General features: G+C 47.9%; 4 protein-coding genes across 7 annotated transcripts in view; 3 read left to right on the top strand and 1 right to left on the bottom strand.

The window, feature by feature from the left end:
* The first annotated feature begins 3,232 nt into the window (after window positions 1-3,232).
* On the top strand, window positions 3,233-13,032 carry LOC137447973 (serine/threonine-protein kinase PAK 3-like). The gene is made up of 13 exons (XM_068152010.1): window positions 3,233-3,431; window positions 4,025-4,150; window positions 4,364-4,489; window positions 4,703-5,149; window positions 6,458-6,614; window positions 6,909-6,972; window positions 7,346-7,394; window positions 7,897-8,006; window positions 8,110-8,227; window positions 9,345-9,444; window positions 9,877-10,073; window positions 11,400-11,537; window positions 12,854-13,032. Exons 2-13 carry the CDS (start codon window positions 4,049-4,051, stop codon window positions 12,941-12,943), a joined length of 1,698 nt encoding a protein of 565 aa, XP_068008111.1. The 5' UTR covers window positions 3,233-3,431; window positions 4,025-4,048; the 3' UTR covers window positions 12,944-13,032.
* LOC137447977 (serine/threonine-protein kinase PAK 3-like) lies at window positions 12,948-18,968 on the top strand. The gene is made up of 6 exons (XM_068152016.1): window positions 12,948-13,110; window positions 14,125-14,173; window positions 14,676-14,785; window positions 14,886-15,003; window positions 18,240-18,339; window positions 18,772-18,968. Exons 1-6 carry the CDS (start codon window positions 13,031-13,033, stop codon window positions 18,966-18,968), a joined length of 654 nt encoding a protein of 217 aa, XP_068008117.1. The 5' UTR covers window positions 12,948-13,030.
* Window positions 18,508-23,345, bottom strand: part of CAPN6 (calpain 6) — a 59,108-nt gene continuing 54,270 nt past the window's right edge. For all 3 annotated transcript variants that reach the window (XM_068152007.1, XM_068152008.1, XM_068152009.1), the window contains exon 13: window positions 18,508-22,876. In XM_068152007.1, the coding sequence (XP_068008108.1) occupies window positions 22,694-22,876 (183 nt within the window). In that variant the 3' untranslated portion in view covers window positions 18,508-22,693. The remainder of the gene's footprint in view (window positions 22,877-23,345) is intronic.
* Window positions 19,619-21,836, top strand: LOC137447976 (nucleolin-like). 2 transcript variants are annotated; one of them, XM_068152015.1, is made up of 5 exons: window positions 19,619-19,726; window positions 20,252-20,377; window positions 20,591-20,891; window positions 21,094-21,336; window positions 21,732-21,836. In XM_068152015.1, the coding sequence occupies exons 2-5, from the start codon at window positions 20,253-20,255 to the stop codon at window positions 21,798-21,800; spliced, it is 738 nt and encodes a 245-aa protein (XP_068008116.1). In that variant the 5' UTR covers window positions 19,619-19,726; window position 20,252; the 3' UTR covers window positions 21,801-21,836. The 2 variants fall into 2 exon arrangements, with proteins under 2 accessions (XP_068008116.1, XP_068008115.1); XM_068152014.1 differs by lacking the exon at window positions 19,619-19,726 and having other exon boundaries at window positions 20,232-20,377.

The following is a 23,345-nucleotide window of genomic DNA, read 5'->3' as shown; positions in this document are numbered from 1 at the left end:
GAACAAGAGGAAACAGCCTCAAGCTGTGCCAAGGGAGGTTTAGGTTGGATATTAGGAAAAATGTCCTTATTGCAACAGTGGTCAGGCATTGGAACGTGCTGCCCAGGGAGGTGGTGGAGTCACTGTCCCTGGAGGTGTTAAAAAATTTGTAGACGCAGTACTTCAGGCCATGGTTTAGTGAGCATGGTAACGTTGGACTGACAGCTGGACTCGATCTTACTGGCTTTTCCAGCCTTAGTTACTCTATGGCTACCTGGCAACTGCTGTGATGTAACAGTCACGCTACCACTATATAAGGCCTCAGTGTTCTAAGCAGGCTCCACTGGTGTTCAGAGCAGTCTGTGAGTACAGAGCAGTCTCGGACGCCGGCTCTTTCCCGGAAGAGCATCCGGATTTCGGCACTTTTCCCCTGACTGTAGAGTCTGGAAAATTGCTGTGTGGTACGGCAAACATGGCAGCCGCATTTCTCAATGCAGCTTGCTTTCTTTGCGATTTCGCACATGCTCTCAATCTTCTGCTAGATGACAAGCCCTGGGCAATGACAGAGCTGTTAGCAAGTAAGTAGAGAGCTCACTGATACAGCAGCAAACCTGGCTTCTGTACCGATGTCCTCTTTTGGTGTGCCTTAAAAATGTGTTGGTTCTTATGGAAATTTAATTTGCAGTGGTGCAGTTCCCTACATGTGGAACCACCAGCTCTGTGGCAGTGGAGCCTGTCAGTTTCTCAGTTTGCCGGCTCAGCCAGCCCAACAACGTCCCCAGTGCAAATGGAGAGAGTTCATCCGAGCTCCTTCCACAAACCATGCTGTAATCTCCAGAGTTTACTAACAGTGCTCTTCTCTAGAGGGGAAGCATCTTTTTTTCTGAATACCATAATGACTGTCTAACCTGACACTGAGTGCTCACTAAAGCAGCCGTTACTCCAGTGAGGAAGTGCAAAATTCCAAACCTGGGGTGTGTGCTCCTGACCTTGGGAGCTGTTCCTGTGCTATGTCAGAACACAACTGCCATGGAGAAAGGGGACTGGGGGAAGCTTTCTTGGGGGGAAAAAAATTGGTGAAGGGTAAGTCCCATCACAGTTGCTTACATAGAAGCACACAAGAGCTGCCATAACCAGCTCGTAACTGTGATGCTGCAAGTCAATTTTGAGTAATGGGGAAAGATCCTCCAGAAAAATAATCACAAAGGTAATCAAAGAGGATGATCAGGAGGGGAGATTCCAGCTACTCTGGCTTATGCCTGTAGTGGTCATGGTGGTTTTTTGATCCAAGTGCAGAATGTGGCACCTGGCCTTGTTCAACTTCATACAGTTGACCTCATCCCACTGATCCTTTCCCCTTTGAACCTAGTTTAAAGTCCTCTTGATGAGCCCTGCCAACTCATGGGTGAGAATATTTTCCCCTTTCAGATAGCTGGAGTCCATCTGTGGGCAGCCAGCCTGGTGTTATATAAACCTCCCCATGATCAAAAACCTCTTCTCATTCCTTTGCTGCTACTGTGATGTAACAGTCACGCTACCACTATATAAGGCCTCAGTGTTCTAAGCAGGCTCCACTGGTGTTCAGAGCAGTCTGTGAGTACAGAGCAGTCTCGGACGCCGGCTCTTTCCCGGAAGAGCATCCGGATTTCGGCACTTTTCCCCTGACTGTAGAGTCTGGAAAATTGCTGTGTGGTACGGCAAACATGGCAGCCGCATTTCTCAATGCAGCTTGCTTTCTTTGCGATTTCGCACATGCTCTCAATCTTCTGCTAGATGACAGGCCCTGGGCAATGACAGAGCTGTTAGCAAGTAAGTAGAGAGCTCACTGGTACGGCAGCAAACCTGGCTTCTGTACCGATGTCCTCTTTTGGTGTGCCTTAAAAATGTGTTGGTTCTTATGGAAATTTAATTTGCAGTGGTGCAGTTCCCTACATGTGGAACCACCAGCTCTGTGGCAGTGGAGCCTGTCAGTTTCTCAGTTTGCCGGCTCAGCCAGCCCAACAACGTCCCCAATGCAAATGGAGAGAGTTCATCCGAGCTCCTTCCACAAACCATGCTGTCATCTCCAGAGTTTACTAACAGTGCTCTTCTCTAGAGGGGAAGCATCTTTTTGTCTGAATACCATAATGACTGTCTAACCTGACACTGAGTGCTCACTAAAGCAGCCGTTACTCCAGTGAGGAAGTGCAAAATTCCAAACCTGGGGTGTGAGCTCCCGACCTTGGGAGCTGTTCCTGTGCTATGTCAGAACACAACTGCCATGGAGAAAGGGGATTGGGGGGAAGCTTTCTTGGGGGGAAACTTTTTCAGCCCCTGAAAGGATCAATGCATGTAAGTTATTTAGAAAACAACAACAAGAAACCCCACCAAAACCCAACCCCCCTCAAAAAAATAGCTGCTTTACTATCACTTGGGCACAGCAGCAGCAGTGACTGTTGAAGAACAGTTTGCATTTTCTTGATGAGATTTCTATGGATTTCATTTACTGGCAAAATTGGGCAGAAAAAGACACAGGGAACTGTAGCAAAATAATCCTCTAGTATAATATTGCCCTGTTACGTTGCTTGCCGTGTAAAACAATGGTTGCTACTGGAGAGATGTTGTAAAGAAAGATGCCATCTATTTGTTCTGGGGGATTCCCCACCCCAGGTGTCTTTATTGCAACATATGGTTAATTCTACCTTTCACTTTGCAGGTAAAATCACCCGTGTGTTCAGAGGACGCCAGCGTTCAGTGAGTGTGGAAATGACATTTTACTTTCAGAGCATTTAAGAACAGTGGAGCATGCTATCAGCTTGTGTTCAGAATGTCTGATATGCCTTTGCCTACTTTGGACAGACTAGTAGCCCCCTTAGAAGTTGACTATCAATCAGAACTGAGTGTTCGAGGAACTACAATGCTCTGTTTTGAGACATAGGACAGTGTGCTCAGGTCCAGGTGGAGTAGGGCAGTGATACAGTCAACACAGTAAAACACAGGCATGAAGATGAGATCTTCCTGTTTCCTGTGGATTGTCCCTCACTCATATTCATGCTGGACCATATGGATGTGTGAGGAGGAGGTTATTAATTTAGGAACATGAAATATGAATGATATAAATATATTATAATTAAAATTATCAATAACCAAATAATCATTATTTCATATAGAGAAGCTAGTGCACGATTGTGAAATACATCCCATAAGTAGTTTAGTATTTACAGTTTGGACCCAACTAGAATATTTCCAGAACTAATTTCTATTAATGGAACGAAGGGTGCAATTCTGCCGCTTGTCCACCAGGCGGCAACTCCACTGGACTCTGGCGGCTGCTTAACTATATACAGAGGGTAGCACAATGTGTCAGAGGCTTGACCTGGAAATGCTACGCTGCTACGCGCGGGTGCTTTCAACTGATTGTTAGTGAGTGGAAAGCACATGGAAGGTACGCGGCGTCCTTTGTCTGTAGCAAGGTCAGTCGCTAGGCTGCGGCAGAGCGGCTGGCGAGCAACCTTGTCCTTCCAGTGGCGGCGCAGAGGGGGCAGAACGTAGGCTCCCTCCAGAGGGCAGGGAGCAGTCCTGCGGGGCCGGCCTGGCAGGGCCGCTAGGGCTGATGCCTGGACGGGGTCGGCCCTGCAGCAACCGGCTTCGAGGCCGGCTTGGCTGGAAGGAGCAGGTGGGACCCTCCTCGGAGTGGTCCTGGAGACCATTGGTCTGGAGCACAGACCACTGCCTGGAGCACAGGCACTGGTGGTGCTCTGGATTTCCCTGGGGTTCACAAGGACTTCCTGTGATCTATTCAAACACTGCATTTTGTGAAATGAGGCTTTGACCAAGCATAGGAATGATTTAGCTGTTTGGAGCAGAAATGAAAGCCACCAAGGTGAATTAACCACACTACACGGAGCTCCCTTTCTGTTGCACTGTGCTGAGGAAAGGGGCCTGTAGGGCTACAGGCATATCTAGGCTGGTTTCTGATGTCTAAGCAGACTGAAGTTGTGTGTAATTACCGAAACTCCCAAGTGCCAGAATGGTGACCATCACTCATGCTCCTGTCTGTCCACAGAATGCACAACCAGCACCAGAATGCATGCAAGGTCCCTCTGTTTCTGAAGAAGCAGATGGAGATCAAGAAAATAAGGAAGAGGCCAATGAAATTCCAGCTGTGCAACAGCCTGAAGATACCCAATCAGTAAGTCCCAGGTTTGGTCAGCACTGTAGCTGGTGTAACTCTGGTCAGACAGCACTTGGATGAAGACTACTATGACATATGTGCCAAGTGTAACCTAGAGACCTGTAGGACTACAGGCACGGCTAGGCTGATTTCTCATGTCTAAGCAGATTGATTACCAACCTCCCAAGTGCCAGAGTGGTGACCATTTTTCATGTGCCTGTCTGTCCACAGATTGCACAACCAGCACCAGAATGCATGCAAGGTCCCTCTGTTTCTGAAGAAGCAGATGGAGATCACGAAAATGAGGAAGAGGACAATGAAATTCCAGCTGTGCAACAGCCTGAAGATACCCAATCAGTAAGTCCCAGGTTTGGTCAGCACTGTAGCTGGTGTAACTCTGGTCAGACAGTACTTGGATGAAGACTACTGTGACATAGGTGCCAAGTGTAACTCAGAGGCCTGTAGGGCTACAGGCATGGCTAGGCTGGTTTCTCATGTCTAAGCAGATTGATTACCAACCTCCCAAGTGCCAGAGTGGTGACCATTTTTCATGCTCCTGTCTGTCCACAGAGCCCTACAGAAACATCATCAGAAACATCATCCAAAACATCATCCGAAACATCATCTGAAGCATCATCTGAGACATCATCCGAAACATCATCCAAAACATCATCTGAAGCATCATCCGAAACATCATCAGACACATCATTTAAAACGGCTACAGAATCAGTACCAGGAACAACATGGGAAACAGCACCGGAAACAGCAGCAGGAACATCATCAGGAACAACGTCAGAAACAGCATCAGGAACGACATCAGAATCCCAACGATCTTCCTCTGTTTCTGATGAAGAAAGTGGAGAGGATGAGGAGGGGGATGATGATGATGATGATGAAGAGGATGATGATGATGAAGAGGATGATGATGAGGAAGAGGATGATGAGGAAGAGGATAATGAGAGAGAGAATAATGACCCTTCATCTGTTATGGGAAGTCGGCCCAAAGATGCAAAAGCAGTAAGTCCCAGCTTTGGTCAGCTACACCAGCTACAGCTGGTGTAATTCAGATCTGGCAACACCTGGAGTTGTTGCCAGAGTCCTACCCTGACATAATAGTGCTTCAGCCAAGCCACTGACACAAGCAAAATCTGCACTGACCTCTCACACTTAGTCATGAGTTTGCTGTGGTGCAGTTTTGTTTGTGACTATCATGCAATACAGTGGGCTCGATCACAGTGAGCTGAAACACAAGCTGGTAGCCCAGTTGTGGAGAGGTGGCCAGTGCCCTAGGTGGGCCAGATGACCCCAACCTGCTGAATAGAAAGCTATTTATTGAGATGTTTATACCCATTTTTCTTCACTTTCCCACCACCTACCAGTCCTTGACCCCACTGTTTACACTCTCATTCTAGCGGTTTCCCCCCAACTGCTCTCCCATTGGTTTCAGCGATATAGCATTTCCTTATCCCCACGCTCCCATCCTTTCTCCCACAGTTCTGAGGCACAACAGGTCCTATCACTTATCACCCCTTGTGTTCCTGCACAGATGTGAAGGCCAGCTAAACAGCCCATTAACTGCTTCCCTTGGGTTCCCACCCTGTGGTTGTGACAGGGACTGTGAATTAAGCACAGTATCAGCTGTGGTGGTGGTGTCTTTGAATGTTGCTGGTGTCCAAAGTTTCTGTGTAGGCTCTTTGCCATCAGGGAGAGAGCGGTTGTCGGTAGCAGACCACAACCTTGCAGGATCCATGGAAGTATGTGTCCCCTGGAGGTACCTGTCCCAACCTGTCCCTCTCCACTGCCTCTCTAAGTAGCTAAATGGACAGCTGAGATCACACCCATAACTTTTAGATGGCTGAAGACTGGTGTGAAGAATCCTACGCAGCTCTGCATTGTAGAGCAAAGGAAGGTCTCTGAAGGACTGGAATGCAGTTCCTCAAGCCGGCAATACTGATGAGAAAGTCAGTTCAACAGTCTGATCAGAAAGGAGAGATGCTCCCTACTTCTGTTCAGACACTTTATGTAGCAACAAGGCTGTGGATTCCAGGACAGATCTATTTCGGTGTCCTTGCTACTAGGTACATTCATGGTTTCCGTTATCCTTCAGAAAATCAGTGAAAACTGAGCGTGAAACCAGCCATGGATGTGTGTAAAACTAGCCTTTAATTTTCACCTGTTCAGTTTGAGAAGTGAACACCAAACCTAAACATTTTAAGAGCTCTGGATATGACAAACAGCACCTTCCTAAGGGTTTGCATTTGAAATGTCACTTCTGGGGCATCTCTACAAACCAACTTTCTGACCCAGATCAATTTCTTGTCACAGACATCAATCAAACTTGCTGCTGCAGCAGCAGGAGCAGCAGCTAAAGCCATCACTCCTCAGCCTCAAGACTCAGCAAGAAAGACTTCATGCAGCAAGTCAGACAGGCAGAAGAAATCCATGCTGAGACGAAAGGCACGCCTCCTCCTAGAGCAACTGAGTACGTATTCTGTGTGTGGTGTCTGACCAAGCAGTGCATGGTCTGCATGTCTCAAGACTACGTGTATCAAACGTTCATCCTCTCTGGAGAAACTGACATTGTACTTGGAGACAGTAAGGAACACTCTGGGTATCCCTTCTGCCTCTGAGGGCAGCTGTGACTGGGCTGGATTTCCCTGAGCTTCCCTCTACATATGCCAAAGGCAAAACCAGTGATTGATTCTGGTTGAACAGAAGACTGTGATGTGATCTTCTCCGTTTTGAAGTGAAGCATCTTTACTTTGGTTTCTTTCAGGGAGTCTTGTGAGCAAGGGAGATCCTACCAGGAAATACAGGCAACTGCAAGAAATTGGTGAAGGGTAAGTCCCATCACAGTTGCTTACATAGAAGCACACAAGAGCTGCCATAACCAGCTCGTAACTGTGATGCTGCAAGTCAATTTTGAGTAATGGGGAAAGATCCTCCAGAAAAATAATCACAAAGGTAATCAAAGAGGATGATCAGGAGGAACTGGACTGCTGCCCTGGCCCTTTTTCTTTATGTTGGAATTAGATTTTGAATACCCTGCAAAGCAGGGCTGGTTGGGTGCTGCACTGTGTACTGCTGGCTGAGGGAGTGGATATACAAAGCTGGTTTAGAAGCACTACAGGCAGCAGACATCTATCTCCAGCCTGGGCTTGCTTTCACTCAGGGGGACTAAACCTCTTCTCATTGCTGCTGCTTTGTTTCTAGGGCATCAGGAAGAGTTTATCGCGCACTTGAGTATGCCACAGGGCGAGAGGTAAGAGTCAACAGTCCAGCAGATTCTGCAGGTCTTCAGCATTCCCCATGGGTGTGAACTGGGGATGGAGCTTTCAGGTTGCCAGTAGACCTTTACTGCAAAGGCTGCTCCTCTGCATCTTAACATTCATTTCCTTTCCCAAGATAGAATTTTTGGATGTATGCAAACCCTGCCCCAAAATCTTGCTATAGAAAAGTAGAAACGAGAGAGAGCAAAGGGGTGGTCTGTCTCCTCTGTGCCATGTCAAGAGCAAGACTAGACAGAGGAGACAAGAGGCAGACTTTAAATAGCGTAGACCACATCTCCATGTGGCCATGTATCCTGTAACTAGCAGCCAAGGCAGCAGAGAAGTACACTGCTGTAATGCAGGGCACTGAGCTCCTGTGCCCAACAATAAGCCAGTTTGGCAGAGCTTGGCTGTGACATCCACAGATGCTCACTGCATGTTCATTCAGACCTTGTGTAACAGATTGCTTCTGCATGGTTTTTAATGTCATTTCAGGTGGCCATAAAGCAAATGAAAATCAGGGACACACCAATAAAACAATTAATAGGAGAAATCCTGGTCATGAAGGAAAATAAGAATGCCAATATTGTGACCTATTTAGACAGGTAAGTAGTCATGTTAGTATCATGTCTGTGTTCACGCTGCAAGCCAAAGATTCCCTAGCAGAAAATTACCTCTTTATCTACTCTGACACTGTTGTCTTTTCAGCTACCTAGTCGGTGATCAGCTCTGGTTGGTGACACAATACATGCCTGGAGGCGCTTTGGCTGATGTCATTAGTGTCATGTGTCTGGATGAAGGACAGATAGCAGCTGTCTGCAGGGAGGTAAGGAATCCTCTGAGTGTTTCTGATCGCCTGGACAGGATGGGACTCCTCAACAAGTGGTAGGAACATGAGCAACGTCATCTGCAGAGGCTTTTGTGTCTCTGTTGCTATTACGCTATGGAGAGGAAAGGATATCTTCAGCGAACTGTCTGCCAGTATCTTGTGAAACTCTGCTGTGACATGCTTATGTACTCTCATTGTACCCTCTCCTTTTTTATTTTACTTTTACTGTTTCTCGTCTTTGCCTCTGTTTCCCTGGAAAAGCAAACATGCTGGTGGCAGAATTTTAAACTAACTGCCAAGAAACACAGAGACTTGTTGATCACAGCCCTCAGCTTGGAAGGATAGCTAGCATTCCACCCAAACACCACTGCTGCCTTCTGACAGACAAAACTGTCAGACTCTGCAGCTGACTGCCCTGTGGAATGGGTCTGGTTGGCACACTGGGCCCTCAGAAGAGACTCACCAATGACAGTTACTCTTTCTCCTTAATAGAAACATGTGTCTGTGGCTGACTTGCTCTAGGCAACCCCCCCCTTCACCTACATCTTCATTTGCCTGTTTTGAGAGCCCCAGATCTGTTGTGTAAGGGCAATTGGGAAGGGGAGGGAGGCCTGGCGAGGATTTGCCCGATGCCCCGAGCAGGGACCTGTTTCCATTCGTGCCCCTCCCCACCAAGTTGGTGGCTTTGGGCAGAAAGCTGTAAGCTTAAGGGCATGCATTTATACCTCAATGGTCATTTACATGCTTGACTGTGTCCTGCAAGCATCCTGACCATCCAGCTTCATGTGGTTTCAAAAATCTTTTTAACATGCTATTTGTTCTTTCTACTATCCCATTTGCCTCAGGATAGTGTGGAGTGTGGAATACTCACTGAATTCCTTCTTCATCCTTAGCCCAGTCTTGGACTGCTGTTGCTTTAAAGTAAGATCTGTTGTCTGATTGGCTAGACCTTGGTCAGGCAAGAAGCAGCAGCAAGCTATGCCTCTTGACAGCACAGTATTTTGGTCCTGCTCACATTCATCTAGAAATCAAATCTTCTAGAACCATTTCCTTTCTTGTGTGATGAAATCAGGTCATCAGTCCTTACCCTCATGTTTCTTTTTTTACCTGTCAGTGCCTGCAAGCTCTGGATTTCCTTCATTCAAACAACATCATTCATAGAGACATCAAAAGTGACAATATCCTCCTTGGACTGGATGGGTCTGTCAAACTGGGTAGGTGTTCTTGGCAAGGAACAGCATTCCCAGGATGTGGTGTGGGGCTGCCAGTTTGGGTAACTGGCTGCCAGGTACCCCAAACTGAGGCCTGTGGTTGTGCACTGACCACTGGTGAAGGCTGAGGGTAGCTCCTTCATGCAGAGAAGGATGTAGAAAGGTGTAATGAGTGGTTTGGGTAGGTCCCTTCAAGAGTGAGTGAGTGACATTCTAAAGCTTCAAGTGAATGAAAGCCACTGCATGCAGCTTGAGGGATTTGTTTTTAAGTGGCCTATTCAGTATTTCACTGGCTACAGCACTAAGTAACCAGCTCATGGCTGCTGCTCCGGATAGGTTCAACCACGTGTTCTCAAGACAAGTAAGTAGTGGGCATTGCTTTTGCTTGGTTTCATCCTTCTAGCTGACTCTAACAATACTTGTTTTTCTTCTCAGCTGATTTTGGCATCTCTGCTCAGATCACTCCTGAGAAGAGTAGGAGGAAATCACTAGTTGGGACTGTTCACTGGATGGCACCAGAAGTGGCGAGACGACAAGTCTATGGTCCTAAGGTGGACATCTGGTCACTTGGCATCACAGTAATCGAAATGGTGGAAGGAGAACCTCCTTACGTTGATGAAAGTCCTCACAGGGTAAGTGGCAAGTAGATAGATACCACTCTCTTTCTAATCTGTAGCGTGTTTTGTCTCCCATGAGCCAAAATCTGAAGTCACATCAGTGTGAACTAGTTCTCCAAAGGTCTCCCCTGAAAAGGGATTCCCCTGCTCGTATCACCTTTCTTTCTTGATAGCACTAGTCCTAAGTTGTGGGACTGGCTGATATGTTCTGTGTAACTGCATGGATGGCCTTCCATCTCCATGCTTGTTCACCCAGCCCTCTGTTTCTAGAGTCCCATACCTGTTGAGTATGGGCAAGTGGAAAGATGAGGGAGATTGGGAGGGGACTCGCCTGCCTCCCCAGGGAGGGACCAGCCTCCATTCTCCCCCTTCTCTTAGGTCTCCTTTTTCTGGGTGGCAGGAGAACATGGGATCCCCTGCTTCCTGTGCAGTCTGTACCTGCTGCCCCTCCCTCAGGGATGGCAGAGCCTGGCTCTCTGAGTCTATCTCCCTTTCACATTGCCTCATAGTCCTTAGTCTTACCACCTCCTCCTTCTGTTCAGCCACCATGCTGAGCAGATCATCCGAGTGTTCACATCTAACACAGGTGTTCTCTCCTCCACCCTCCACTGCAAGTGCCCACTTCTGGCACTCTCTGCAGCCAGAGCCCTGGTCTGCTTACATGTTTTCATGTCTGCTGTGTCTTGGTGCCCACAGTTTTCCTAACAGCAGCCTTTGGCCAGGTTGCAACCTCGGCAAGATCTCTACAGGCAATTGCTTGCTTGCTACTTCCATTCCCCAGGGATGGAATTAGTTACTCATTGTTCTGATTGGACCACTGCAATTTTTTCTTTCACCACATAAGTGAAGGTGACCTGGAATTTGGAGACTGCTGAAAGGCACAGTTGCAGGTGGCTGCTGTCTGCCCAGTTATGCCTTTTCTCAGTAATATATTTGTGTGTGAAGCTTACATGTCTGTGTTAAAAATGAGGTTCCAAGTGGTTCTATTTCTTTGTCCAAGGAATAAGATAATCAGATTAGTTTATGAGGTTGGTTACCATTGTTATGCAGAACAGAGAAAAAAAATGGACTACTCTTATGAACATAAAATGTGCTTTTGCTGGTATAGTTCATAACTAAGCGATCCAATGCAATCACCTGTCATGGCAATGTCATTTTGATGTTGGAATAGCTGCAGCTTCATTAGAAGGGTTATTTGTTGGTAGAGAAACATCATCTCTAACTCTCTGCCAGGGAAGAAATGGCTACTGGAGACTGGACCATAAAAATCAGAGAGGTCTATTATGAGCACTTGTGGAAATGAAAGAAACAGGTGGAGTCTCATGTTTCCTCTCTCTATAGGTATTAAAATGGATAGCCCAAAACAGAGTACCAAAGCTGCAGAAGCCCAGGAAGCAGTCCCCACTGTTGTGTGACTTTCTGAACTGCTGCCTGGAGGTGGATGAGAACAGGAGATGGTCTGCCAACGAGCTTCTGCAGGTAAAGTGCAAAGCAGCTGCAAGTGAAACAGCTACACTATGGATGGCTTTCTCATCAGCTAAACTTGAAGGCATCTACAGACACACACACACCCCCCTCCCCCACTTAGTGCTCTCTAGTCATGGTGCTTTTCAAATGAAAAGTAGAATCACAGACCGGTTTGGGTTGGAAGAGACCTTTAAAGGTCATCTAGTCCACTCTCCCTTGCAGAAAGCAGGCACACCTTCAAGTACAACCGGTGGCTGAGAGCCCTTTCCAACCTGACCTGGACTGTGTCCAGAGATGGGGCATTTACCACTTCCTTGGGCAACCTGTGCCAGTATTTCACCACCCTCAGCATAAAGATTTTCCCCCTCATTTAGTCTAAATTTTCCCTCTTTTATTTTAAAGTCATCATCCCTTGTTCTCTCTCAACATAGGTTGCTAAAAAGCTCCTCCCCATCATTCTTACAGCACTTTTAAGTATTAGAAGGCCACCATAAGGAAGAATGTGCTGCCTGGGGAGGTGGTTGAGTCACCAACCCTGGATGTGTTTAAAGGTCGTTTGGATGTGGCGCTTGGGGATATGGTTTAAGGGTGAACTTTGCAGAATAGGGTTATTGGCTGGACTTGATGGTCCCGAGGGTCTTTTCCAACACAAATGTTTGTGTGATTCTGTGATCTCCTTGGAGCCTTCTCCAAGCTAAACAAGCCTAGCTCTCAGCCTTCCTTCACAGAAGAGGTGCTCCTGCCCTCTCATTTTTTTGTGGCTCTTTTGTATGTTGGCAGTATAGGCAGTTTTACCTGGGGGCAAAATCATTTGTGTGCAATACCAGGCAGGTGCTACTTTCATTGCAACCCAGATCTGAGTCCATCATATCTGTAACCTGTCTCCCTGCTCCCGTCTTGGTGCTGGAGACATGTCCCTCAGTGGTCTTCAGACCAGCACAAGGGCCTAGATGCTACTGGGATAACACTTCCTGGAGGTATTGGGGTTCCCTGAGGAATGGCTGATACCCCTCAGCTTTTCTGATGCCTACAATAGCCCATGTCTCTAGAAAACAGGGACCTAAGTAAGTGTTTTGAGTTTCCTGAAAGGAGCAAGGAAAGCACAGGCAGGGCCAAAATCCCATCTAGCTGAGCCCACCGTGAGAAATGGATTGGGATGATGGGCTGTGTCCTACCTGTGGTAGCAAGGTACCAGACATGAACGTGCAGGTGCAGACGGTCCCCTTGGCCGGTTTGTGCATGTCCTAGTAATTAGAGGAACACTGCGTAAGCTTGTAAGTAACTGGGTTTGGGAAGTAATGCTTCCTTTCTTTTTCTTCCTCTGACAGCATCCATTTATACAATTAGCCAAGCCACTCTCCAGCTTGACTCCCCTCATCATCGCAGCAAAGGAATTGAATACGAGGAGCAAGCGGTAGTGCTTGCGGCCAACTTTCGTCCGTGGCAGCTCAGACCAGGACTGAGACAAAACCCCTCAACTATTGTGCTGCAAGGCAGATGGAGGGATGAAGAAACCAGCAGTCACAGTCCTGGTGATGATCCAAGAACTGAGGAGCTGCCATATGGGGAAACCCTGGGAGACCAGGTATTGATCAGCATTGAGAAGAGGTGGCGTAGGGGAGGCCTTAGCACCGTGGTTCAGTAGTTAAAGGGTGACTATAAGCAGTTATAGGCTGGCGACAGACAACGTGGAGGCTTGCTTTTTCCAAGCAGCCCCATGAAAAGACATGGGGTAATGCAACCAAGGTAGCCCTGGGGAGATTCCAGCTATTCTGGCTTATGCCTGTAGTGGTCATGGTGGTTTTTTGATCCAAGTGCAGAATGTGGCACCTGGCCTTGTTCAACTTCATACAGTTGACCTCATCCCACTGATCCTTTCCCCTTTGAACCTAGTTTAAAGTCCTCTTGATGAGCCCTGCCAACTCATGGGTGAGAATCTATTTTCCCCTTTCAGATAGCTGGAGTCCATCTGTTGGCAGCCAGCCTGGTGCTATATAAACCTCCCCATGATCAAAAACCTCTTCTCATTCCTTTGCTGCTACTGCGATGTAACAGTCACGCTACCACTATATAAGGCCTCAGTGTTCTAAGCAGGCTAACCCCCCTCAAAAAAATAGCTGCTTTACTATCACTTGGGCACAGCAGCAGCAGTGACTGTTGAAGTACAGTTTGCATTTTCTTGATGAGATTTCTATGGATTTCATTTACTGGCAAAATTGGTGAAGGGTAAGTCCCATCACAGTTGCTTACACAGAAGCACACAAGAGCTGCCATAACCAGCTCGTAACTGTGATGCTGCAAGTCAATTTTGAGTAATGGGGAAAGATCCTCCAGAAAAATAATCACAAAGGTAATCAAAGAGGATGATCAGGAGGAACTGGACTGCTGCCCTGGCCCTTTTTCTTTATGTTGGAATTAGATTTTGAATACCCTGCAAAGCAGGGCTGGTTGGGTGCTGCACTGTGTACTGCTGGCTGAGGGAGTGGATATACAAAGCTGGTTTAGAAGCACTACAGGCAGCAGACATCTATCTCCAGCCTGGGCTTGCTTTCACTCAGGGGGACTAAACCTCTTCTCATTGCTGCTGCTTTGTTTCTAGGGCATCAGGAAGAGTTTATCGCGCACTTGAGTATGCCACAGGGCGAGAGGTAAGAGTCAACAGTCCAGCAGATTCTGCAGGTCTTCAGCATTCCCCATGGGTGTGAACTGGGGATGGAGCTTTCAGGTTGCCAGTAGACTTTTACTGCAAAGGCTGCTCCTCTGCATCTTAACATTCATTTCCTTTTCCAAGATAGAATTTTTGGATGTATGCAAACCCTGCCCCAAAATCTTGCTATAGAAAAGTAGAAACGAGAGAGAGCAAAGGGGTGGTCTGTCTCCTCTGTGCCATGTCAAGAGCAAGACTAGACAGAGGAGACAAGAGGCAGACTTTAAATAGCGTAGACCACATCTCCATGTGGCCATGTATCCTGTAACTAGCAGCCAAGGCAGCAGAGAAGTACACTGCTGTAATGCAGGGCACTGAGCTCCTGTGCCTAACAATAAGCCAGTTTGGCAGAGCTTGGCTGTGACATCCACAGATGCTCACTGCATGTTCATTCAGACCTTGTGTAACAGATTGCTTCTGCATGGTTTTTAATGTCATTTCAGGTGGCCATAAAGCAAATGAAAATCAGGGACACACCAATAAAACAATTAATAGGAGAAATCCTGGTCATGAAGGAAAATAAGAATGCCAATATTGTGACCTATTTAGACAGGTAAGTAGTCATGTTAGTATCATGTCTGTGTTCACGCTGCAAGCCAAAGATTCCCTAGCAGAAAATTACCTCTTTATCTACTCTGACATTGTCTTTTCAGCTACCTAGTCGGTGATCAGCTCTGGTTGGTGACACAATACATGCCTGGAGGCGCTTTGGCTGATGTCATTAGTGTCATGTGTCTGGATGAAGGACAGATAGCAGCTGTCTGCAGGGAGGTAAGGAATCCTCTGAGTGTTTCTGATCGCCTGGACAGGATGGGACTCCTCAACAAGTGGTAGGAACATGAGCAACGTCATCTGCAGAGGCTTTTGTGTCTCTGTTGCTATTACACTATGGAGAGGAAAGGATATCTTCAGCGAACTGTCTGCCAGTATCTTGTGAAACTCTGCTGTGACATGCTTATGTACTCTCATTGTACCATCTCCTTTTTTATTTTACTTTTACTGTTTCTCGTCTTTGCCTCTGTTTCCCTGGAAAAGCAAACATGCTGGTGGCAGAATTTTAAACTAACTGCCAAGAAACACAGAGACTTGTTGATCACAGCCCTCAGCTTGGAAGGATAGCTAGCATTCCACCCAAACACCACTGCTGCCTTCTGACAGACAAAACTGTCAGACTCTGCAGCTGGCTGCCCTGTGGAATGGGTCTGGATGGCACACTGGGCCCTCAGAAGAGACTCACCAATGACAGTTACTCTTTCTCCTTAATAGAAACATGTGTCTGTGGCTGACTTGCTCTAGGCAACGTCCCCCTTCACCTACATCTTCATTTGCCTGTTTTGAGAGCCCCAGATCTGTTGTGTAAGGGCAATTGGGAAGGGGAGGGTGGCCTGGCGAGGATTTGCCCGATGCCCCGAGCAGGGACCTGTTTCCATTCGTGCCCCCTACTTCTGCCCTGTGGCAAGAGAGTAGCAGGTCCTCTGCTTATTGTGGAGCTTGCACCTGTTGCCATTACCTCAGGGTGTGGCCCTACCACTCACTCTATCTCCCTCTCTCAGTCCCCCATACTCCTTAGCCTTCCCAGCTCCTCTTTCAGCCCTGCCACCAGGCTCAGCAGATGAGGGCACTGCACACGGGTATTGTTTCTGCTGCCCTCTGGCACTCCCTGCAGCCTGACAGCTTTAGGTTTGCATGCACGCTCCATTTGGGTCTTCACAGCCCTTCTGGAGATAGTTTTTGGAGTAGAATCCACCCCTTCCCTCTGGGAGGGCGGGGAGCACCTGTTGAGCTGCCCTGTGCCAGCTGCCCTAACTGCCCTGCGCCAGCTGCCCTTACTGCCTGTGCCAGCTGCCCTAACTGCCCTGTGCCAGCTGCCCTTACTGCCTGTGCCAGGTGCCCTAACTGCCCTGTGCCAGCTGCCCTTACTGCCTGTGCCAGGTGCCCTAACTGCCCTGTGCCAGCTGCCCTAACTGCCTGTGCCAGCTTCCCTAACTGCCCTGTGCCAGCTGCCCTAACTGCCTGTGCCAGCTTCCCTAACTGCCCTGTGCCAGGTGCCCTAACTGCCCTGTGCCAGCTGCCCTAACTGCCTGGGCCAGCTGCCATGCCTCGGGCGGTTTCCAGCCGCGCGGTGCTGCCTGCGCTTGTACGAGAGCTTTGTCCCGGCCGGCGCTGAGGCGCAGCCGGTGGTGCTCAAGCGCTCGCGCTTCCCGCTCTTGGGGCTGGCAGTTGGCGCCCGCTCTCCCTGCGCTGTTGGCGCCTTAGGAAAGGTTCCTCCTGCGAGATCCTGCGCTGGATGCCTTTGCTGCTGTCGGAAGGGCAGTGCAGGGCTGTGAGCATTCTGGAAGCCAGCAGGGTGCTCTCCACCCATATGGTGGCGCTGCTGAGAAGCACCTACCACGGCATAAACTGTGAGGAAAAGCCAGGTTCCCAGGTCATAGTGCAGGGCCTGAGCAGCCCCCACGGCTGCCTGTGCCAGTGTGGCTGGCTGGAGCTTTGGTCTGTCAAAGTTTATGCTTTCTGTCAAAAAATAGCAATCTACAAACATAGCTGAGTGAGCAGCTCTGAGCTATGTGTTTCCAGAGAACAGCTACACCTGCCCATGGGGCTGTCAGCAGCATCAAGTTCACCTCTGACAAAGGCTCACACAAGGCTCACAGAAATGTCTGCTGCGAGGAAACCCTAATGGCAGGCTCTGTGGAAAAGTTCAACGATATTTTGTACCAGGATCCTTCCTTGAAGGAAATGTGAAATATCTGTCCTGCATTATAACCACGTTAAACTTGAAAAACATCAGCTCTGTCAGCAATTAAGCAATGCAAAAGTTTGAGTCAAACTTGACTCCTGCCAGGGTTCAGCCTCCACCTTGTGTAATGTAGTCCAATGTGGGGTCCTCACTACAAGAAAGATACAGAGGTGCTGGAGTGGGTCCCAAGAAGGGTGATGAGACTGGTGAGGTGGCTGGAGAACAGGTGTTATGAGGAAGACACTTAGTCACTGAAAGGGTTCTCAAACACAGGAATAGGCTCCCCAGGGAGGTAGTTGAATCCCCATCCCTAGAAGTACTTAAAAGATGCAGAGATGTGGTGCTGAGGGCCATGGTTTCGCACCAGACTTGTGAATGGCAGGACTCAATGATCTTAGAGGTCTTTTCCAGCCCAAATGGTTCTATGATTCTGTGAATCATATGGTACCTTTCTCTCATTGAGAGATAGCAACTGGTGAGTTATCAGCTTGAGGTGAAAAATAGAAGATGACAAAAGCCAGTATGAGAGCCTTTATGAAGGCAAAGACCTTATTTGCTGTGATGTTCTAATAGGCACTGCAGGATCTGCCTTTGTATTTTAAAGTTGCCCTGGCTTACCTTGTCTCAAGGCTATATTGAATTTGTGCCGAATTAGTGTCTGTTGGTAACTTGCTCTAGGCAACCCCCCCCTTCACCTACATCTTCATTTGCCTGTTTTGAGAGCCCCAGATCTGTTGTGTAAGGGCAATTGGGAAGGGGAGGGAGGCCTGGCGAGGATTTGCCCGATGCCCCGAGCAGGGACCTGTTTCCATTCGTGCATCTCCCCACCAAGTTGGTGGCTTTGGGCAGAAAGCTGTAAGCTTAAGGGCATGCATTTATACCTCAATGGTCATTTACATGCTTGACTGTGTCCTGCAAGCATCCTGACCATCCAGCTTCATGTGGTTTCAAAAATCTTTTTAACATGCCATTTGTTCTTTCTACTATCCCATTTGCCTGAGGAGAGTGTGGAGTGTGGAATACTCACTGAATTCCTTCTTCATCCTTAGCCCAGTCTTGGACTGCTGTTGCTTTAAAGTAAGATCTGTTGTCTGATTGGCTAGACCTTGGTCAGGCAAGAAGCAGCAGCAAGCTATGCCTCTTGACAGCACAGTATTTTGGTCCTGCTCACATTCATCTAGAAATTAAATCTTCTAGAACCATTTCCTTTCTTGTGTGATGAAATCAGGTCATCAATCCTTACCCTCATGTTTCTTTTTTTACCTGTCAGTGCCTGCAAGCTCTGGATTTCCTTCATTCAAACAACATCATTCATAGAGACATCAAAAGTGACAATATCCTCCTTGGACTGGATGGGTCTGTCAAACGGGGTAGGTGTTCTTGGCAAGGAACAGCATTCCCAGGATGTGGTGTGGGGCTGCCAGTTTGGGTAACTGGCTGCCAGATACCCCAAACTGAGGCCTGTGGTTGTGCACTGACCACTGGTGAAGGCTGAGGGTAGCTCCTTCATGCAGAGAAGGATGTAGAAAGGTGTAATGAGTGGTTTGGGTAGGTCCCTTCAAGAGTGAGTGAGTGACATTCCAAAGCTTCAAGTGAATGAAAGCCACTGCATGCAGCTTGAGGGATTTGTTTTTAAGTGGCCTATTCAGTATTTCACTGGCTACAGCACTAAGTAACCAGCTCATGGCTGCTGCTCCGGATAGGTTCAACCACGTGTTCTCAGGACAAGTAAGTAGTGGGCATTGCTTTTGCTTGGTTTCATCCTTCTAGCTGACTCTAACAATACTTGTTTTTCTTCTCAGCTGATTTTGGCATCTCTGCTCAGATCACTCCTGAGAAGAGTAGGAGGAAATCACTAGTTGGGACTGTTCACTGGATGGCACCAGAAGTGGCGAGATGCACATGGACCCCAAATCAATGCAACTGCGTGATACATTCTGGGCGACTGCATGGATGGCCTTCCATCTCCATGCTTGTTCACCCAGCCCTCTGTTTCTAGAGTCCCATACCTGTTGTGTATGGGCAAGGGGAAAGATGAGGGGGATAGGGAGGGGACTTGCCTGCCTCTGCAGGGAGGGACCATACTCCATTCCCCGCCAACTCTTAGGTCTCCTTCTTTTTCTGGATGGCAGGAGAACATAGGATCCCCTAATTCCTCCACAGACTATAGCTGCTGTCCCTCCCTTGAAAGGCCACCATAAGGAAGAATGTGGTGCCCTGGGAGATGGTTGAGTCACCAACCCTGGATGTTTTTAAAGGTCGTTTGGATGTGGTGCTTGGGGATATGGTTTAAGGGTGGACATCGCAGAGCAGGGTTGTTGGCTGGACTTGATGATCCTGTGGGTCTTTTCCAACGTGAATGTTTGTGTGATTCTGTGATCTCCTTGGAGCCTTCTCCAAGGAGTTTCTTGAAAGGGGCAAGGAAAGCCCTGGGACAGCAATCAGCAATCCCAGAGGCACAGGCAGGGCCAAAATCCCATCTAGCTGAGCCAAATAGATTAATGGGATGATGGGCTGTGTCCTACCTGTGGTTCCTTTCTTTTTCTTACTCTGACAGTATCTGTTTTTTACATTAGCCAAGCCACTCGCCAGCCTGACTCCCCTCATCCTCGCAGGAAAAGGAACTGAGTAAGAAGAGCAAGCACTAGTGCTTGCGGCCAGCTTCTGTCTGTGGCAGCTCCAAGCAAGGCCTGAGGACAAAAACTTCAACTATTGTGCTGCAGGGCAGATGGAGGGATGAAGAAATGAAGAAACCAGGTGGGGTAGGGTAGCGATACAGTCAACACAGTAAAACACAGGTGTGAAGATGAGGTCTTCCTGTTTCCTGTGCATTGTCCCTTACTGGTATTCATGCTGGGCCATATGGATGCCTTTCAAAGATAAAGTGAAGGAGATGTGAATGTGTAGAACAGCGCCTTTATTTGCCTCAGGGTTGTAAGCGGCTTCTCGGACCCTGCTTTAAAGCAATTGGTAAAAACTTAACAAGGCAACTGGAAGTGACTTCCTGTGATCTATTCAAACACTGCATTTTGTGAAATGAGGCTTTGACCAAGCATAGGAATGATTTAGCTGTTTGGAGCAGAAATGAAAGCCACCAAGATGAATTAACCAAACTACACGGAGCTCCCTTTCTGTTGCACTGTGCTGAGGAAAGGGGCCTGTAGGGCTACAGGCATATCTAGGCTGGTTTCTGATGTCTAAGCAGACTGAAGTTGTGTGTAATTACCAAAACTCCCAAGTGCCAGAATGGTGACCATCACTCATGCCTCTGTCTGTCCACAGAATGCACAACCAGCACCAGAATGCATGCAAGGTCCCTCTGTTTCTGAAGAAGCAGATGGAGATCAAGAAAATGAGGAAGAGGACAATAAAATTCCAGCTGTGCAACAGCCTGAAGATACCCAATCAGTAAGTGCCAGGTTTGGTCAGCACTGTAGCTGGTGTAACTCTGGTCAGACAGCACTTGGATGAAGACTACTGTGACATAGGTGCCAAGTGTAACTTAGAGGCCTGTAGGGCTACAGGCACGGCTAGGCTGGTTTCTCATGTCTAAGCAGATTGATTACCAACCTCCCAAGTGCCAGAGTGGTCACCATTTTTCATGCGCCTGTCTGTCCACAGAGCAGTACAGAAACATCATCAGAAACATCATTTAAAACATCTTCAGAATCAGTACCAGGAACAATATTGGGAAACAGCACCAGAAACAGCATCAGAAACAGCATCAGGAACAATGTCAGAAACAGCATCAGGAACGACATCAGAATCCCAACAATCTTCCTCTGTTTCTGATGAAGAAAGTGAAGAGGATGAGGAGGAGGATGATGATGAGGATGATGATGAGGAGGAGGAGGAGGACAATGAGAGAGATAATAATGAGCCTCCATCTGTTATGGGAAGGCAGCCCAAAGATGCAAAAGCAGTAAGTCCCAGGTTTGGTCAGCACTGTAGCTGGTCAGACAGCACTTTGATGAAGACTACTGTGACGTATGTGCCAAGTGTATCTTAGAGGCCTGTAGGACTACAGGCACGGCTAGGCTGGTTTCTCATGTGTAAGCAGATTGATTACCAACCTCCCAAGTGCCAGAGTGGTGACCATTTTTCATGCTCCCATCTGTCCACAGAGCAGTACAGAAACATCATTAGAAACAGCATTTAAAACATCTTCAGAAACAGTATCAGGAACAACATGGGAAACAGCATCAGGAACAGCATCAGAATTCAAACTATCTTCCTCTGTTTCTGATGAAGAAAGTGAAGAGGATGTGGAAGAGGAGGAGGAGGGCAAGGATGAGGATGAAGATAATATGAGAGATAGTAACCAGCCTCCATCTGTTATGGGAAGTCGGCCCAAAGATGCAAAAGCAGTAAGTCCCAGCTTTGGTCAGCTACACCAGCTACAGCTGGTGTAATTCAGATCTGGCAACACCTGGAGTTGTTGCCAGAGTCCTACCCTGACATAATAGTGTTTCAGCCAAGCCACTGACACAAGCAAAATCTGCACTGACCTCTCACATTTAGTCATGAGTTTGCTGTGGTGCAGTTTTGTTTGTGACTATCATGCAATATAGTGGGCTCGATCACAGTGAGCTGAAACACAAGCTGGTAGCCCAGTTGTGGAGAGGTGGCCAGTGCCCTAGGTGGGCCAGATGACCCCATCCTGCTGAATAGAAAGCTATTTGTTGAGATGTTTGTACCCATTTTTCTTCACTTTCCCACCACCTACCAGTCCTTGACCCCACTGTTTACTCTCTCATTCTAGCAGAAACAGCATCAGGACCAGCATCAGAAACAGCATGAAGAGAGTGAAGAGAGTACCTCCTTATTCTGATCAAAGTCCTCACAGGGTGAGGGCCAAATAAATAGATTCCACTATCTTTCTAATCTGTAGCGTGTTTTGTCTCCCATGAGCCAAAATCTGAAGTCACATCAGTGTGAACTAGTTCTGCAAAGGTCTCCCTTGAGAAGGGAATCCCCTGCTAGTATCACCTTTCTTTCTTGATAGCACTAGTCCTAAGTTGTGGGACTGGCTGATATGTTCTGGGCAACTGCATTGATGGCCTTCCATCTCCATGCTTGTTCACCCAGCCCTCTGTTTCTAGAGTCCCATACCTGTTGAGTATGGGCAAGTGGAAAGATGAGGGAGATTGGGAGGGGACTCGCCTGCCTCCCCAGGGAGGGACCAGCTTTCATTCCCCCCCAACTCTTAGGTCTCCTTTTTCTGAGTGGCAGGAGAACATGGGATCCCCTGCTTCCTGTGCAGTCTGTACCTGCTGCCCCTCCCTCAGGGATGGCAGAGCCTGGCTCTCTGAGTCTATCTCCCTTTCACATTGCCTTATAGTCCTTAGTCTTGCGACCTCCTCCTTCATTTCAGCCACAGTACTGCTGCTGAGAACAGCTGACAATGCACTGGGAATGTGTGAGAACAGTCACATGTGCTTTTATACATGCCAAGAGCTCCTGAAAGGTGCTGCTGGGGCAGATGGTGACATCACTGAGCTTGTCTATTTGTTGTATCATGGACATATATATGTATAAATGTGCTTTTTCCCCCTCTTTCAAAAGCACCTCTCCCCATTATCCATGACAGTGGAGAGAGGCAGAGGGTTTTTTCTTTTTAAAGCCATTATGATTATGTGCAACCTTTGCCTCCCGAGTCTTTCACACAGAGAGCACTGACAAGCCCCCTTGCTGCGAGCTGACAGCTCTGTGGGGCTTTGGTATTCATAATTCCACGAGGTCATCACTGGAAAAAACCTTGATGGTGATGTGACCTGGCACCTTGGCAGCTTCTTGGCTGCTTCTCCCTCGGAGCTGCAGAGTCTGCTGTTCTCTGGGGTCACTGGGTGAAGCTGCCAGCACCACCTGCCCAAGGAACTGGTCACAGAAGACATTGCTGTTCCAGACCTAGAGATAAGACAATAGAAATAAACCCAACTAAAGCAGTGCTTCTGTTGCACTCCACCTGAAAGGGTTGTACTGGAGGAAGGGTCACCCCCATTAACCCCTTGAAGAAACAGTGAGGAGGGGGCCTGCATCTATATTTAGCTAACTATCCAGAGACCATGTGGGAGATTTTAGGTTTGCATGTTCATTTACATACGCTTTGCAAATAAGGAGCTAAATGCAGCTTTCTGCTTTCTAGGTCACATCTTGTCTAGAAAAGGAATAAAAATTACCTGTTTGAACTCCTCAGGCATAAAAATCTACATGCAGTCAGCCTGTGCCCTGCAGCCTCCTTGGGCTGAACTCTGCAGGGTCTTCAAGTGCTTTTCCTCTGACTCTGTTAGCACCTCCACAGTAACGGGAGTAGAGGTTCTCACTCCTCCTTCATATGCCTTGACTATTAGGCAAATGAAGGAAGAATCAGCACACA

The sequence above is a fragment of the Melanerpes formicivorus genome, unplaced genomic scaffold, assembly GCF_026170545.1.
Source record: "Melanerpes formicivorus ecotype bairdi unplaced genomic scaffold, bMelFor1.0.p_v2 SCAF_22, whole genome shotgun sequence".
Lineage (NCBI taxonomy): Eukaryota > Metazoa > Chordata > Aves > Piciformes > Picidae > Melanerpes > Melanerpes formicivorus.
Note: the sequence above shows the minus strand (reverse complement) of the source record. Positions and strands in the feature narration are given on the sequence as shown.